This window comes from Tauraco erythrolophus, chromosome 1 (assembly GCF_009769465.1).
Source record: "Tauraco erythrolophus isolate bTauEry1 chromosome 1, bTauEry1.pri, whole genome shotgun sequence".
Classification (NCBI taxonomy): Eukaryota; Metazoa; Chordata; class Aves; order Musophagiformes; family Musophagidae; genus Tauraco; species Tauraco erythrolophus.
This window is the reverse complement of record NC_141465.1, coordinates 92,356,932-92,376,221: the sequence shown is the minus strand read 5'-3', so window position 1 is coordinate 92,376,221 and position 19,290 is coordinate 92,356,932. Positions and strand designations below refer to the sequence as shown.

Here is a 19,290-nt window from a genome sequence, read left to right as displayed (position 1 = left end):
AGAGTTTGGACGTTGGAAATACGTGCATGTCTGTATAGACACTTATTCTATGGCAATTTGGGCTACTACACAAACTGGAGAGACCACACGACATGTCGAATGACATTTATATGCTTGTTTTGCAGTTTTAGGGGTTCCACGTGAAATTAAGACAGATAACGGACCCGCTTATGCTTCGCTTTGCTCGTTTTTGCAATCTTTGGGGTATCACTCACCGCACTGGGATACCGCATTCCCCCACTGGTCAAGCCATCATTGAGCGCTCCCACCACACGTTAAAAAACATGTTGTTAAAACAAAAAGGGGGATCTCGGGGTTGGCTGCCCAGTGATCGATTAATGAAAACGTTGTATGTCCTCAACTTTTTACGGCTGGCAGGAAACAGTGAAGAGCCGCCTATGACAGTACACAGTAAAGGAATGGGCTCGTTCTGGAAAGAAAAAACGCAAGGCCTAGTACTCTATGAAGATTTAAAAACAGGGAAGCGGGAAGGACCAGTAGAATTAAAAGTAACAGGCAGAGGATATATGTGTTTACTTACAGGAAACGGACCACTGTAGGTTCCGGCGAAGTGGGTAAAACCATATATACCCGAAGCAAACTAGAATGTGGCTTCTTCCCACAGATACATACTGGTTACTGACAAGAAATGGTTCAAAAGACTCATAATAGAAGAATATGTAAACTGTTTTTATGTTTCTAGTTGTTTGGTGTATTGCAGGTGTGGGAGTTGCTTGTATGCTTAATAATTTCTTGTCTGTTACGCTTGCTCACGAAAATGATTGAACGGGTTGTAAAACAAGTCTGGATTGTTCAAAAACAAGGAGGATGTGTGGAAGGATACCTGAGAATCAACAGACATGTGAACAATCCAGCCTTTCCTGGGAGCACGTGCCTGGATGCAGAAAGGGAATTTGACATCATGATGATATTGCTTCCGGGATGCAACCAATCATACTGAGGGGTGGGCTATTGTTTGTATTGTAACCAATCATAGATTGCCAAGTCTCATTTAGAAAGCTATAAAGCACGCTGAGTGTAAACAAATAAAGGTTCACTTGTTTGATCACATTGATCGTGTCAGGTGTCCTCACTCATCTCCCGCATATAATAATTCAGACAACTGTTTAAGGATGGAATACACTGCACATCAAATTGCCATTTTTCATTGAACAGAACAGCTGCACACGTATTTAACTTTTATATAAATGAAACATAATTTCTAGAAAGCTAAAACTAAGTTAAATGAATGTCACTCTACATTTTTTGTTAAAATCCTTCCTGGAAATTATAATGATTTTGAACAAAGAGTAAACTCAAAACTCAATTTCTTTTCTCTAACAGTATTATACGTTTCCTTAAATATCAGTAGATTTTCATTGGACCAAAAGTCCTAGCAGCATTTCTTGACTGATTTAGACACCCCCACCCCAGTCTTGGAATAGAAATTATTTCACTGTTTGCTAACAAAGAAAATGCAAAATAGAACTTTTATAAAGTAACAAATATCCTCTAATACCTTTGTTGTTATCCATTCCTCCAACAGCATAAAGTGTCCCAACTGTAGATTTTCTAGGTTTAGTTCTTGGACTTTGCATGAGAGTTCTTCTCTCTGGTAAAAGATGGTATTTCATGGCTTCCAGAATAAGCTTCTGGCATTCTAGGTCATCCTTAAAAAGCGCATGGTTTTCTAGGTCAGCCAGTATCTGTGAATGACACAATCGTGAATCCAAAATGCTAGAAATTCCTAGAAAGGAATACCATGCAATGAGAGAAGATCATGAAACAGATGTCGTAAGTATATCATGTCACTGTAGAACACAGGGGTTTGTAGGGCTACTTTTCTTGGAGGAGGGACAGTAAAGTAAGTATTTAATTGATTTTTAAAAGACTCCAGACTTCAGATCACTGTTTCACCATCCCTTAAGACTATAATCTTACTACTTCTTACTGAAGACACTGAAGAAAATTAAGTATTCTATTGTAGGTTACAGCCTCACTTATTTTTAATGCTTGCCAGCATAACACTGAAAGGATCCAGAAGGCATCTCTTTGAAAGCATCTTGAATGTGCAGTCATACAACATAACAACATTCTATAGTATCTTATGTAATACTTTCCAGGAACATTCCTTATTTCTAAAACGAAACCAAAAGAAAAAGAGGTAAAAACAACAAAAAAAACAACATAAACCAAAATAATAACAAAAAAACAAACAAAAGAACTTACTTGTGCAAGTTTTGAATCCATTGTTTTGCTGTATTATTGGCAAAATTAAGGATTAATAAACCAGAAAATGTAACTATATTTACAATTGGCATAAAAACGATAATCAGTAGTTACCAAAACAGATGTTCAGTGCACACAGCTGAAAGAATATTCTATTATGTTTCCAAGGAAGAAGGCTATAAGTTGTAAGTGTTAAGTATTTGAGTTACTTGCCTGTATGTACATATCTACTGGCTTTTGAGATGCTGTAAATCACCCTATAAATTTTCAAGATCCCATTGGACTAAGCAACGTGGCTTAATCTCATAGCTAACCCCGTTTTGAGCAGTAGGTAGGACTAGAGACCTCCTGAGGTCTACTCCCACCTGAATGATTCTGTGATCTCACTGATGTCAGGCCAGAAGAGTGCAATGTTTATGCAGATTTAGCGCCATATCTGCCAGACCTATGTAGATATCTCGGATACCCTAAGGCATCCGAATCCGATCAAACTCTCAATGCTTATGTTTAGGCAATTGAATATTACCTCTAGATGCTGATCCCTATATTCTGCTGACTATCAAATCATAGCAGGTTTTAATTGCATGTGGCAGCATATCTGTACAGTCTGTGAGATTTCCAGATCTCATAGAACATGAGATCTTTTCTTCTCTGAAAGGGTTGTCAGCCACTGGAATAGGCTGCCCAGGGAGGTGGTTGAGTCCCCATCCCTGGATGTGTTTAAGAATAGGGTGGATGATCTACTTGGGGATATGGTTTAATGGGGATTAGGGATGGTTGGACTCGATGATCTCTAAGGTCTTTTCCAATCTAGAAATCTATGAATCTATGAAACATCTATCTGTGACACCCAATGGCTGCTGAAGAATGCATGACTGTCCTTTGTCAATCTGTCAGCCTTTTGCAGATAACATGTTCTGTGATATCTAAAATACTAATAGCTTCTACATGTAGACAGCAGACTCCTGCCTCTGATTTTAGGTGTCAGTCATGAAATGGATCTATTCAGGTCTGAAGAAAGGCATTACACATTGAAGCATCTCAGCTGATAATCCAGAACTCTTATTTTACACGGCTGATGACAAACAAGCTTATTAAAGAAGTGAATAGGGAGGTTCACCTAGTCTAGATAAAATATGTCTCTGACTGTGGCCATAAGTCAATGTCTAGGGAGTAAACCATAAGACTGTTTTCAAATATATAGTAATTCTCCTTAATATTCTCCCAATGCCCAACTTTCAGATCAGCGACATTCTGAGTTGGATGTCTTTTCCATGCATTTTGTAATTCTCAGAGGCCTTGTCTTCCATGAGCTAGTTCAATCTTCCTTTGAACTTACGGAAATTTTTTTGCATCCACAATATATTTTCACAATAAATTTGGCCTGTCACTCACTACATATGAAGGTTTATCTCCGTTTGTTTCAAACAGTGAACAGGTTTCCTAGACAGCTGGTTGATGCTCCAAACCTGACAGTGTTTAAGAGGTATTTGGACAATATCCTTAGTAATATGCTTTAACTTTTGGCAAGCCCTGAAGCGGTCAGGCAGTTGGACTAGTTGATCACTGTAGATTCCTTCCAACTGAAATATTCTATTCTATTCTATTCTATTCTAAAGGAAATTGTGAGATTTATTAGTTTGCACAAGGATTGCATAAATAAAAAATTTAAAATATCTTAAATGTAGAAATCCCAATGTGTTCTCCTTCTTAGGATGCGAAAATAAATGCTATAACGAAAACATGCTATATCACAAATGTACAATTAAGGCAGACAAACCAAATAGAAAACTTTTTTTTTTTTTGGGGGGGGTCACTAAACCTATGGACTAAACACAATGGTATTGTTTTATCACTTAAGAAAGTTAAAAGAATGAAAATGTGAAAGTAAAAAGACAGCTATGTTCCTTGATGATAATGTTTTTAGAAAACATCAATGAACGTCGTCCAGGTTAATAGTTTTATGTACGTGTTTCTAAATAGATTATGCATCAACCACAAATGATCCCACAATCATGAAAGTAAAAATAATTGTAGAAAAGAAAAAGACAGAGAAGATACAAAGGGGCTGAAAATGTATGTATCGATATATTTTGGGGACTTCAAGTATCTTTCAAGATCTCTGAATAAATTGTTGTCAATGTGCAAAATCTGGATTAATGTAACAACAAATGAAGGGATGAGGTCTGAAGTTTTTACTTCCAATTAATAATGAATGGTTCATATGCTTTCTTTCATTTAGGCGTACTAGGTTTTTGAAAATTGTCATATCAACTTTCTGTATCTGGTGGGACAAGCACTTTTCTCATCTTACATGGAAAATGAGGTATAGAAGTCTCTCCATATATTTGTTTTCCCAAACTACATTTGCTATTATTTTCTAATGAAATAACATTATCTACCCTATTCATTTTTATAAATGTGCATGATTATTGTATTAAGAAGCTACTAAAACATCTTTGAAACAGCACCAGCAGAATAAGTAACTGACTAGAAAAACAAGAAAAAAATATTGAGATTGCCTAATATGAATTCAGTCTCAGAAATGTTATGGAAAAGATTTGAAATTAAATCTGCTGCTCTTTTAAATTTGTCACAAACTCCCATTCTGGCATCTCCGTAGCATTTTAGTATCTTTTAAACTAATCAGTTTCTACTGATCTATATACACAAAGGACATATTCCTTTGACAACAGAAATTCAGTAAGAGGGAGACAATATCATATACATAATTATTTTATACTGAAGGTTTACTTCTCAGAAACACACTTGCCTGTATCTAGATTTCAGGTAATCTTAACAAGAAAAAGTCTCTTCTGGGAAAAAAGTTCACTAAACAGGCATTAATACTATGGTCAGCTTAAAACGACGTATACTTATAAGTGCTTTGTGGTTGAAGGCTCAAGATGCTGGGTTGTCAAGAGTCTTATTAAAATAGCGTGAGCCATGGGCAGAACAAAAATCAACACACACAAAAAACAGCAGAGACATTTGTGTTCCTGACAGCAGTATTTTTAAAAGGAGTCAATGCACGTGATTGACATTAATGGCTTGATATAAATTATTGCGAACAAACTGCACATGAAATAAATTATACTTGAAAATATTCTTGAACTTTGATATTGACTTCTTTTTTTACAGGAAAATGAACAGCTCCCAAAGGCCATTTGATTTCAATCAAAATGGCAGCCCCTTAAAATTTTATCAGGTAGTGCATGAAAATGTATACTACTCTGACGTATTTCTTGAACTGTATTATGATGTAACATACACTACTTTCACATCTAACCTAATGAATATAAATAACAAAGATTCTGTTCTCTTCCATCATAGCTGGTGAGTGATTTCACACAGACTGTAACGGTATTACGTAAAATAGAGCATTTCTATGTTTTTACATTTAATATTAATGAACTAGGGTCAGTACAAGAATGGTAGAATAATCACCGGATTTTTTCTGTTATTTCTTAATCTGAGCACCAAGAAAACTGAGTCTCTAGTTAAAGTTGAATTTATTTTCAAATTTATTTACCTTCCTTAGTATGTAGAGGAGAATACAATTCTCAAGAAGGTGTTTAAGCTATTAGTTTTAATACCTTTTGAAAGAATGCATCCTTATAATCTTGGCATCCATAATATCGATGAAAAGGTTCAGAAATTTCAGATTATCAAGAAATTAAATGCCAGCATTTTGTATTCTAGATGTGATAAGGTTTTGTCTGCATGTCTGTGTGCGTTTTCTGGTGTTGGTTATAATGCAATCAATGTTACTAAAAAAGAATATTAAAGAATACTAATAAGCAGCAGTATTAAGTATATTTCATAACACTAGGTTAATTTATATTTCATAACAATAAGATATTTAATATATCTTTTTTGCGATTTTTCTTCCCTTTTAAGTGCTCAGCACACTACTCAGTGGATTAAATATCAAAGATCTGAAGACAAATAATTTTCAGAGCTTAGGCAGGATGATCTCTTCTCTTGCAAAATGATTTAACATACATTTAGGACTACTGAACCAAACAGTGTACTCAGCCAACAATTCCCACCTGCAATACTGCATGCAGCTCTGGAGTCCCCAACATAAGAAAGACATGGAGCTGTTGGAGCGAGTCCAGAGGAGGGCCACAAAGATGATCTGAGGGCTGGAGTACCTCTCCTCTGGAGACAGGCTGAGAGATTTGGGGCTGTTCAGCCTGGAGAAGAGAAGGCTCCAGAGTGATCTTATTGCAGCCTTCCAGTACTTAAAGGGAGCCTACAGGAAAGCTGGAGAGGGACTTTTTACAAGGGTATATAGTGATAGGACAAAGGGCAAAGGCTTTAAACTGAAAGAGGGCAGATTTAGATTGGATATAAGGAAGAAATTTTTCACTCTGAGGGTGGTGAGGCACTCGAACAGGTTGCCCAGAGAAGTTGTAGATGCCCCATCCCTGGCAGTGCTCAAGGCCAGGTTGGATGAGGCTTTGGGCAACCTGGTGTAGTGGAGGGTGTCCCTGACCATGGCAGGGGGGTTGGAACTAGATCATCTTTGAGGTCCCTTCCAACCCTAACTATTCTATGATTCTAATTAATTTAACAGTATGCAGGCACAAGAAAGCTAAGAAATCATATTATGAGTTTCTCCTGCACATATTTGAGGTAATGTATTAAGTTACGTATACTTTTCTAATGCTTAACAGAATTAATTGAATTGATGACAAGGTTTTTTATGGCAAGCTTATTATATCAGTATGGATCAGAGTCCAACAATCATATTTGGTGACTTCCTATCAAACAGCTACTTCTTTATTCTGATGTTCTAATCTGTGCATAGGCTCTTAAAGTAAAATATTTATTTCTAAGACATCTTTCAACTGAGTTGCCAGGTGTTTCAAATAAAGAAGTAATAATCAGTGAACACTGTCCTGTCCCAAAGTTCCAAGATTTCATGCATCAACCACAAATAAAGGCTGAATTTCTTTTTCTTTTCAATTAGACATTCATCCTAGAAATAAAAAAAAAACCCAAAACTTTAAATGCAGAGAGAAAACTGTCTTTTCTCTCAAAAAAAAGAAAAAATTACTCAATGGCCAAATAATAAAAATATTTTTTGTAAAAAACCAACAACAACAACAACAAATATTTAATTAAAAAAAGTAACAGTAAAAGTAAAAAACACCCCCCCCCCCAAATACCCCAAAATACTTACAGGGTAAAATATGTTATTCCAAGGCTTTTTCCCAACTGTGAAGATATGGGAAAAAGTAATTTTGAGAAAAATATTGGGCCGACTTATGATAAACACTGTATTTCTGAATATGCTAATGGCTAAACTCTGTAAGCGAGGGGAAAAAAGAAGATGAAATTAAAGCTATTGTTTAGAAACCAAAAGTCATATAAAGCTAACTGTTTCATGTTGTCTAAATTTCAATAACCTGCTTCAATGTTTTTCTACTCCATAGTTATCTTTCCTTATTACATCAAAATAATCAATATATTTTTATTAAATCAGGATGCACTTGATCATGAAATTCAGTTAACAAGGATGTTTCCTTGGAAACCACATTATGTTCAGCTTGCTCCTCCATGGCTATGACATACTTCATTAAGAGAGAATTGTATCTAACATTGAATGAAAATTTCTGGGGTTTGTAATACGTGAAGTCTCACAGAGCTGTCACTTCTCAGAAGACCCGTGTCACTGCTATCTCAGCATAGTTACCTCTAGCGTTGCTAGAACTTCTCAGACTACCAATATCCAGAGAATTTTTAGTAGTTTTGTACCATCATGCTTCTCATTTTTCCCAGTTAAAACCCCCATCAAGTCCTTTCTCAGCTGTACTTCTAAATTACGTTCAACACAATGCTACAGAGAGCAGGCATGCTTCAACCCAGCGAAGCACATTCAGTTTGAGATGTGGAGTGAAAGTACTCAAGTACTGCCAAAAGGAAAGCCAACTCTCATGAGCACAACAGGAGGAGTTTGGTAGTGGTACTGTGACTGACAGCTGGTGCACCATGGGACTGTGCCCTTTTTGCTGCCTGTCTTGCTGTCACACTCAGCACTCCCCCACCTTCCTTCCTTGGGGACCATCTCTATTTTAGCTGCTTCCTGATAGATCTCCCCCAGCCTCTCTTTCATCTCACTGATTTGCAGCTATGATCCAAGTGAGAGTATTAGTGATTTAATTAGTTGATTTGAATGATATAAAGTTAAATTTCACATATTCTACATAAATGATCATGAGAGAGATGGGATGGGTCCCATTCTCCCCTGTTGAATGCGTGGCATCTAGGATGAAATTCAGCCACTACTAGGGAAAAAGAGGATTCCACCTGCCTGAGAGGAAAATAATTGCTCTTTCCTCTCCTGCACCCCACTCTTGAAAGAGACTACAAGACAATGGAAGAGCAAGAGAACTCCCTCAACAAAACTTTCATAGTATCCTGATCCTTCCGAAGAGACACAGAACACACCCCGGATATTAGGGCTTCCTACCTTGTAAAAAGTGTGAGATATGACAATATTCACTCAGTTAGAGTGAACTAAACCTCAAATTCCATTAACTTGGTATGTGCCTCAGACACAGTAATTACCCAAAAGGGGAGATGAGGAAACACCATAAGATTCCTACCATTAAAAAGAAAGACGTGGATATTTACTCCAGGACAGGTGTTAGGGCTTTAAAACTGAACAAGCAAAAAAGGGCTCTCTGCATGTCAAAGTAAGATACTAAGCACATGCCAAATTTTTTATCTTCTTTTTCCAAGCGATAGTTGCTGCCAAAGGGGCACAGAATCATTCAAAATTATGGTTTATGTGGTCCCTATCTGAACATGTCTATTTATGGTGATTGAGAATCATCCTTAACAACACATAATTATTCTATAGCCTGAATAGTATTAGATTTCATACACAAACATGTTAATTTTATCATAGACAGAAAGCAACTTCTAGTTATCTAAAAATTATCCTAGTATCTAGATGTTTTCTCCTTGTAAAAAAACCCTAAAGAGTCCTGTGCCCTCACAAACCTACATGCCAGTGTTATGCAGAATACAGGATTACCCTTATCTTAATAGTATTAATAATTATAACAGAGGAATAAAAAGCTTAAAATCCTTTAAATGAACTGTGAATAAATGAAATGTGGATTTTTATGGCACGATTTGTTTTAACAAAGCCCATGAGTCTCTTTCTGGACCCAAAATGTGTCTGAAGTCACTTGACAACCTTGAGTCAGAGAAACACATTACCATATGAAACAAAAATCTGAAGAAGGAATGACCTAAAGTTTGCAGATTGAATGGTTTTCAAGAGAGATATTTGATTAGCCATCATTGTCCTTTTATGTGTCTTTTTCCATGTACGGATTTGTTACGGCTGGTTATTGCTGATGATCATAGTAATGCAGCTACCACGAAAGAACAGAGGCTTCTGAAATGTAAGGTCATGATTGTTCTTTGTTCAGATTAAAATGAATAGCAAATAAAGGGTTTGTGTGAATTCCTGGAAAGTATAAAAATACTGGTTTAAAACTTTCTTTTAAAGATGTTCTCAGATCACTTTCAAAGTCTTACCATGATTATGCTGCTCTAGCTGTTAGGAAACACCGTGCATCTTTGGACAAAACTCCAACTAGAAGAATTTTTTATCTGTCCAAAGCTGGTAGAAGATGAAGTCATTATTCCTACATCATTATATTGGTATATGAATGGAAATATTTCAGTTGCCCAATGTGGTGAAAGGAATGAATTGTTCGACATTTTGTATTTTCTGTCTATAAGACAACTGCAAGAAATGCTTGTAAATATTAGATTTCAACTTAATTCATTGTTATTCTGATTAAAACTGTACATAAACATTTTAAGATATATCAGTTAAGCTATTTATGCTTCACTGCAAACACGAAGGAAAAAAAAGTCCCCCACAAAGTGCTACTTTTTTTTAAAAAACAATAATTTCTGAGTTACTTCTGTTGGATACGAACCCTCTTGTTATAAAGACTAATTGTTTAATAATATTTAAACTTTGTATCCTTATTTAAAAATTTTTCAACCTATGCGATAAACAAAATAGTAAGTTAAATACTTTAATTTTTTTCTTCATCTTAAGAGTTTGTTGAAATGCACCATTTTCAAAAAATTGTGAAGACTCCCTTGGGAAAGCTGAACATAAGTTCTGGACTGGCAACTGATCAACAACTGTCATTCATATTTTTCATAGGTAAAAAGGAGACAGTATGTTTTTCAGGACAATTCTGCAATGATTGTAAATCGTTTTGTTATTTCTTTTTCCAAGAACAGCTTGATGTCAAACTTAATTATTTCCACTTAAACTAGAGCTTATAAGCAGAAATAACAGTATATCGAGCTACTATTATTAACAGCATACCAAATGGATCTACTTCTGTATGAATACGTTTGGTCATGCATCAATTAATTCAGGATTCTGCCTGAACAAATATATCCATGTCTTCTCTGAGATTAAAACGATGGTTGATATGAACAAGATCTTTGGTTTAGTTTACAGGTACTGAACGACATCAGCCATTATTAAAAACTTAAATAAAATTGATGGTAGATAATTTAAATGCTAATCTATCTAAGAAGGTTTAAATCAGGAATAATAGGGTTTGACTTAAATTGCAATCTATATTACTATAAATCTTGCTAAAAATAGCTAGAAAAGACTGAATGCTGCTTTTCATGATACCGGTAATACAGCACTTTAATTTTCTTTTTGGGAAGTGATAGAGGTTTATTTTTTTTTTTAATTAAAAATCCAATGAGGGTGAGAAACAAAACAGCATACCAAAGGTACTGCCTTTTTTCTGAAAGGCATGATAGGCTTTGCTCAAATCAATTTGACTTTCCAATGCAGAGTCCTAATTTTTAATCTGGATTAATACATTCCACATGATTCCCAAACCCCACTATATTAAATTTTATCCTAAATAATTTTATCTACTTAGTGTCACAAAGTATAGTAGGCAAATCATACCGAAAATTCTGAAAATTAATATAATATGGACAGAGAAAACTCAGATTTAGCACTTACTACTAGGAAGTACGGTGTTACAAGTAATTTTGAGTTAACCAATAAGCAATTCGTCCTCACAAACATATATTTTTAAGAGGCCATGTAAGTTTTTCGCATTCATGATTATCTACCAGGCATTACAAGAAGATTCAATTTAATTATTTGACTTCCTGACATATACCCAAGAATGAAAGTGGGGCTCAAAAAGATGCATGAGTAGGTTTTCAATGACCAGAGACACATCATAAAACTCTGCCTGCCCAGTTTCTCTTGTATGTCAAAATAAAAGATGTTATTTTCCTTTATTTACGATCTCTTTCATAGACAAAGCCATATAGCCCTGAAAACACATATATAATACTATATAGATTACAAAAAAGAAAGAGATCTAATAGTGAATTCTTTTCTTCTCCAAGACAGAAAGCATTTTCCATGAAAAAAACACTTTCAAATTAACATTTTTTGAATTTTGGGCTGATAACTTTTTACAAAACACGTTTTTTTTTTTCCCTGCAGAAAATATATCCCAGTTCTTTTTATTTTTTTGCACTTCTCCTATTTCAGTTGAAAAATTACAGCTCATTTTCTGACCAGCTTCTTTAATCTTAAACATCCTTACTGCATAGTTTTTGTATGAAGGTTTCCACTAATAATGTTATTAACTATTCTCAAGTAAAATAAGGGAGATATTTCGGTCATCAGTAATATTTTCTAATAAGGAAAAATACACGACAAATTTTCTTTTTATACCTATCAAATTAATTATTTGTGAAAAATACTAAAACAGGAATGAGAATAACAGGTTGTTTGCACTGTTTACATGAGAAACAAAGTATTTTGGGCTACTCATTAAGAATCCATTATTACCATGTTTAAAAATTATATTCAGAGAACAACAATACAGTAAAAAAAAACCCCAACTTTAAAATTATATTAAAATTTAGAATTGTGCTTATAAAAAGACATCACAAATACTAATTTGAAAATTGAGCCAGTTTTGTACATAAAGAATTCATTTAATTTTGCATAACAGAAGGTACAAATTCAGGAATCATACAATTGTGAATTTACTACAAATAGATTTTACCATTTCTTTTAACTCTTCCTTTTAAATTACTATATTTTGAAAGGAAAATAAAAAATTATTGTAGTCATAAAATTATTTTCCACTAATTTTTAGGCTTTGAGGACATGCTGAGGTATTACTAAAAGTGTCATTCTTTATCCAGATTCTGATTTGCAAATAGATTTTTAACTATAGTAGATTAAACATTCCCTCACTCTCCCCTTTAAGTCTTTTAAAAAATACAAAAGTTGTCTTTTCCAGACTCCTAAATGTAGCAATCACAAGGTCATAATCATAATTTGATTATGTATGAAGCTGAAGTTTAAACTCCATTTCTAGATCTTATTTTATCCAAATGAACCTTAGCAGTATGTCTTAAAGATCTTTTTGTTTTGCTAGAAATTGAGTGAATTGAGTAAATAAAGCTTTACTCACTTGACTGTTTTGTAATTTGGGGCCTTAAATTGAAATTTTAAAAAAGCTTATACCTAATTTATCTTTTTGAGTTATTAGGTTTTTTTAGAAGAATCATTTTAATACGCTTAGAAACAAAATAATTAAAAACACTTGTAATTAGTAATTTCTCTATTTTAGCATGTCTCATTTTGGTTTGTTTTCTACCATTTTCTTTCAGCTCATCGAAAATTCTGGATCTGTTTGGAATTCTTTCTTTCTTATTCATTTTTAATTAACGATTTCAGCAAACCTGTTTTAGCTCAGAGATGATTTCCAGGCATTTTTTGTAGTAATACAAATATTCAGCACATGAAATTCAATAATTGTGCTGCTCATGGACTAAATTATTCATAACATCTGAGTTACTCAACCAGCTCACAAAGAAGAAGAATATACTAAATCCCTCAGATTCCTGTATTCTCAGAGAAAGGTTATTTTCTCCTCAGCAATAAGATGCAGCAGACTTAAGGATCTTTAAGAAAATCTAGACCAGTTCTTTCTTGAAACATATGGCTAATCATTTCTATCACAAATAACGTACATTAAGATTTATTGCTTAGACACAAAAGACTTTTGTTAGTCTGTCTGTAAGTCTGCGATCTGTGCACACGTGCACGTAGTGATATATTGCAAAGAGATCAACCACATAGCAGTAAAAGTGAATGCTCTTGGACTGGAATTTTGGAAAGAAATCTAATTGTGTCTTCTGTCTAATGAACGAACTCTGACATCTACTAAGCTGGTATTTTCAGTGATCACAATCACTGGCAGAGGAAATATGTTTAGTGTTGATTTATAATTCCAACTTTTTCCTCACACATGAAAAATAATTTCATATTCAGAAGAAATTTTAAATGGGCTTTCTATCTACCCTTCAGTTATAATCCTGAGTCCTCTCCATCTCTCTCCCACATCAGGATACAAAAAAACTAAACCAAAACGAAAAGAATATAGCATAGCTGAAGTTTGTTTTCCTTAACCTATCATTAGGTTACCAAAAAACAAACAATCACACACACACATATTTTCTGTGGCTTTACATTTGATATAAAAATAAATTTTCTTTTTTCCCCTCACTGTCTTGAATAAAGTAATGGGATTGCAATATTCACTGGTAGCATCTGTGGCAAGTAATTAAACTGTGGTGTTGAAACCACTTTCACAACATTAACAGTCTCCAAAGCCTTATGATTTAATGAGTCCATTTATTAAAATCTTCAATATTATTTTCTGTAAGTGGTCCCCTGTTACCTTTTATCACACTGTCAAACTTTAATTTTAACTTAATTTGTAAATATGTCCACACTTTTTTTTGCGCGCATACTGACTTTTGTTGGACTACTAGTACTACTGGGTCTATCTTTGAAACTGGTACTAATTTGACCAACTTACTTATCACCCTGATTTGTCACTGGTTCAAAAGTCATTCAATTCAGGAAAATAGCAATTGTTTTACTCACCTTCCCACCAGCTCCTGACTCTAGTGATATCTTTTCACAAAGATTTTATCAATTCATATATTTCACATCGTGGCTGAAATAAGGAGTGCAAAATCTAAGACGCAAGCTTTCTACACACTTAATTATACTAATGCAGACATCTACATTTAACCTCATCATGCTAAGCTCTCTATAGTAAATGAAGAAAAAAAAATCTTTACTTCAAGATAAATCTCTTCTTAAAGTAAATACCTATCTCATATGTTACATATTTACTTTCTAGATATCTCAAGTTAGGTGATATGAATCTCTCTTAGAATACCTTGTATTTTTTCATCTCTAATCTTTGAGGAAAAAAGTAACATACTTCTGAGACCCATGTATGTTTTGCAATAGTGTTAAAATGCTACATAAGAAGTAAGAGAAGTTTTAGAGGTCAAATTACATTCATAAGGAAGATAAATTAAAAAATCACATTATAATAAGAGAAAAAAACAAAACAAAACAAAACAAAACAAAACTCTAGAAGCAGCAAAAAGGTTGCACTATGAAAAAATATTCTTATTGTCTCATTTCCTTTGGTTCAAAGGCAGATGTTTTTATTTGAAGCTTTTTATTTGAATCAAATTCTTTTCTATTCTTCTGAAAACGTTAAGTCGAATAGAAGATTAGGTAAAAGCATGACAGATGCCAAAAATGGAACACAAATGTTATTCAGTAAATAACAGGTAATAGCCTACATTTCAAAATTACAGAGGTTTTTATTTTTAATGGTAGTTACTTGTTAACTGTAGTTAACTGTAGTGTACCAAAATCGATGTCATTTTCATAAAACCCCTATAAGAGAATAAGTATAAAGAAATGGAATACAAAAGCAGCATTTATTCCCTAAATAATGTTCTCTTCTTTCAAATACGATCTTCAGGTCTTAGAACTAGGCAAAAAGGATAGATAAGAAAACCTCACATAGAAAGGGAACTGTCCATTTGAAAACATTTTCCATATAGAATCATAGAATCATAGAATCGTTAGGGCTGGAAGGGACCTTCAAAGGTCATCTAATCCAACTCCCCTGCAAGGAACAGGGATATCTCCAACTAGATCAGGTTGCTCAGGGCCTCATCCAACCGGGCCTTGAACGTCTCCAGGGATGGAGCATCCACCACCTCTCTGGGCAACCTGTTCCAGTGTTCTACAACTCTCGTGGTAAAAAATTTTTTCCTAATATCCAACCTGAATCTACCTCCCTCTATTTTAAAACCATTACCCCTTGTCCTATCACAACTGGCCCTCCTGAACAGTCTCTCCCCATCTTTCTTGTAGGCCCCCTTGAGGTACTGGAAGACCGCTATAAGGTCACCCCGGAGCCTCCTCTTCTCCAGGCTGAACAGCCCCAACTCTTTCAGCCTGTCCTCATAGGAAAGGTGCTACAGCCCTCTTATCATCTTCTTGGCCCTCCTCTGGACCCTCTCCAACTGGTCCATGTCCTTCTTATGTTGGGGACTCCAGAACTGGACGCAATACTCCAAGTGAGGTCTCACGAGGGCAGAGTAGAGGGGGAGAATCACCTCCCTCGACCTGCTGGCCACGCTCCTCTTGATGCAGCCCAGGGCGCGGTTGGCCTTCTGGGCCGCAAGAGCACATTGCCGGCTCATATTGAGCTTCTCGTCCACCAGTACTCCCAAGTCCTTCTCCTCAGGGCTGCTCACGATCCATTCTCCACCCAGTCTGTAATTGTGCCTGGGATTGCCATGACCCAGATGTAGGACCTTGCACTTGGCCTGGTTAAACTTCATGAGGTTGGTACGGGCCCACCTCTCCAGCCTGTCGAGGTCCCTCTGGATGGCATCCCTCCCTTCCAGCGTGTCGACGGCACCACACAGCTTGGTGTCATCGGCGAACTTGCTGAGGGTGCACTCCATGCCACTGTCCACGTCACCGACAAAGATGTTGAAGAGGGCCGGGCCCAACACGGACCCCTGAGGGACGCCACTCGTGACCGGTCTCCACATGGACATCGAGCCGTTGACCACTACTCTCTGAGTACGGCCATTGAGCCAATTCCTTATCCACCGAGTGGTCCATCCATCAAACCCATGCCTCTCTAGTTTAGAGAGAAGAATGTCGTGCGGGACAGTGTCAAAAGCTTTGCACAAGTCCAGGTAGATGACATCCGTTGGTCGACCCTTGTCCACCGATGTTGTCACCCCATCGTAAAAGGCCACCAAGTTGGTCAGGCACGATCTGCCTTTGGTGAAGCCATGTTGGCTGTCACCCACCACCTCCTTGCTCTCCATGTGCCTTAGCATGGTTCCCAGGAGAATCTGCTCCATGACCTTGCCAGGCACAGAGGTGAGGCTGACCGGCCTGTAGTTGTCCGGGTCCTCCTTGTTCCCCTTTTTAAAAATGGGGGTTATGTTCCCTCTCTTCCAGTCATCGGGGACCTCGCCAGACCGCCACGACTTCTCAAATACAATGGCCAGTGGCTTGGCAACTTCATCCGCCAGTTCCTTCAGGACCCGCGGATGGATCTCATCAGGTCCCATGGACTTGTGCACCTTCAAGTTCCTCAGATGTTCCCAAACCTGCTCTTCAAGTACAGTGGGCGGTGGTTCATCCTCACAGTCCCTGCTAGTTCTTTCCACAGCTTGGGTGGTAAGACAAGAGGCTTTATCAGTGAAGACTGAGGCAAAAAATTCATTGAGTACCTCAGCCTTCTCTATGTCCCGGGTAACCAGAGCACCAGTATCCTTCCGGAGGGGGCCTACGTTCTCCTTGGACTTCCTTTTGTCCCCTACATACCTATAGAAGCTTTTCTTATTGCTTTTTATATCCCTTGCCAAATTCAATTCCTTCAGGGCTTTAGCCTTCCTCACTTGATCCCTGGTCACTCGTACAGCTTCTCTGTATTCCTCCCAGGCTATCTGTCTCCGCTTCCACCCTCTGTAGGCTAACCTCTTCATTTTCAGTTGGTCCAGGTCCATATAAAATGTTTCAAGAATAAATGTTACAAATGTCTATTATGAAGAATTCTAGAACACACAGAATCTCTGAAATGTTGATGGCTCAACTAGAACCAGGATACAAAAAGTTTCTGATTATGTTCTGATACGAAATGTTCTGATTATTGGTAAAATGCCAGGAGGCCCACACGGATGAACACGACGCTCCCGGAAAAACTCAAGCACAAAAAGGAAGCCTATAGAGGGTAGAAGCAAGGACAGGTAGTCTGGGAGGAATACAGAAAAATTGTCCGAGCAACCAAGGATCAGGTTAGGAAAGCTAAAGCCCTGATAGAATTCAGTCTGGCCAGAGACATCAAGGGTGACAAGAAAAGCTTCTATAGGCATGTCAGTGATAAAAGGAGGACTAGGGAAAACGTGGGCCCTCTCCGGAAGGAAATGAGAGAAATAGTTACCCAGAATATAGAGAAGGCTGAGGTACCCAATAAGTTCTTTGCCTCAGTGTTCACTGGCAAGTGCTCTAGCCATACTACTCAAGTCACAGAAGGCAAAGGCAGGGACAGGGAGAATGAAGAACCGCCCACTGTAGGAGAAGATCAGGTTTCAGACCATCTAAGGAACCTGAAGGTGCACAAGTCCATAGGACCTGATGAGATGCATTTGCAAGTCCTGAGGGAACTGGCGGATGAAGTTGCTAAACCATTATTCATCCTATGTGAGAAGTCATGGCAGTCCGGTGAGGTTCCCACTGACTGGAAAAGGGGAAACAGAGTCCCCACTTGTAAAAAGGGAAAAAAAGGAAGAGACAGAGAACTACAGACCAGTCAGTGTCACCGCTGTGCCCAGCAAGATCACGGAGCAGATCCTCCTGGCAACTCTGGTAAGGCACATGGAAAATAAGGAGGTGATTGGTGACAGCCAACATGGCTTCACGCCTGACAAATTTGGTGGCCTTATATGAAGGGGTTACAGCATTGATGATAGAGGAAGAGCAACTGACATCGTCTACCTGGACTTGTCCAAAGCATTTCACATTGTCCTGCACAACATCCTCGTCTCTAAATTGGAGAGACATGGATTTGATGGATGGACCACTCAGTGGATAACGAATTGGCTGGATGGTCTCACTCAAAGAGTTACATTCAATGGCTCGTGTCCAAGTGGAGGCCAGTGATGAGAGGTGTTCCTCAGGGGTCAGTACTGGGACCGGCACTGTTTAACATCTTTGTTGGTGACACGGACAGTGGGGTTGAGTGCACCCTCAGCAAGTATGTTGAGTGTTGTGTCCAGTTTTGGGCTCCCCAGTATGAGAGATAAGAGAAATAAGGGAGACTACTATATGATAAACTTAATTAAATCATTTAAAAATCCAGTAGCACTGAATTTTTGCTAATATTGCCACTCACACAATGCAGTTTGAACCTGATGGTAATTGTCACGTTGTATGCTCCTAGATGAAAACACAACCAGGACCAGTCTAAGGGAAACAAGTATCTGAAAAGATATTCAAAACAAGATTTCTAAAAGCAGTCAGTAACTCGCAGCTCTGTTTAGGAACGTAAACTACACTGATAGCCTTTTCAAAGTGCTTAACACCTATTCGTTTTCTTTAAAATCGCTATGAACAGCTGGGTGTTAAGCGAGTTGGCAAGTCTCAGCATATCAAGTAGATGCCTAAATGACAGTGGAGCTTTGCTGAAAGTTATTCTGATTTTCATTGCTGAGATCCATGCAAGCTATTATGATGCAGTTTATTTGTATGATTAAAAAATGAGTGTGAACCAGAGTCTGGACTGGAAAATGACATGGTATGCATCACTATTATTTGATCCACTCCCATTTAATTTTAATACTTTCATTGAACATAAAAGATTTTCAGATAAGAGTTATATTATGTTGGCCTTCTAATCAATTAAAATTTATTTAAAGAACTTAAAAATATGTTGCCAAAGAGGATGACTGAATAGCCATGTATACATTGAGTAATTTCTGCAACAATCTGATATAATCTACAATCTGACAGTCACTAAGACAGAGAAAGATAGAAAGGTGCCAAATAATGACTATAAATAATATCATCTTGTAAAAACATAAACAACAGGCAAAACACGT

At 36.9% G+C, this 19,290-nt stretch overlaps 1 protein-coding gene across 2 annotated transcripts in view; it reads right to left on the bottom strand.

Moving 5' to 3' along the window:
- Positions 1-19,290, bottom strand: part of KLHL1 (kelch like family member 1) — a 276,154-nt gene that overhangs the window by 91,650 nt on the left and 165,214 nt on the right. For both annotated transcript variants that reach the window (XM_086611712.1, XM_086611716.1), the window contains one exon: positions 1,520-1,706. In XM_086611712.1, coding sequence (XP_086467838.1) covers positions 1,520-1,706 — 187 coding nt within the window. The remainder of the gene's footprint in view (positions 1-1,519; positions 1,707-19,290) is intronic.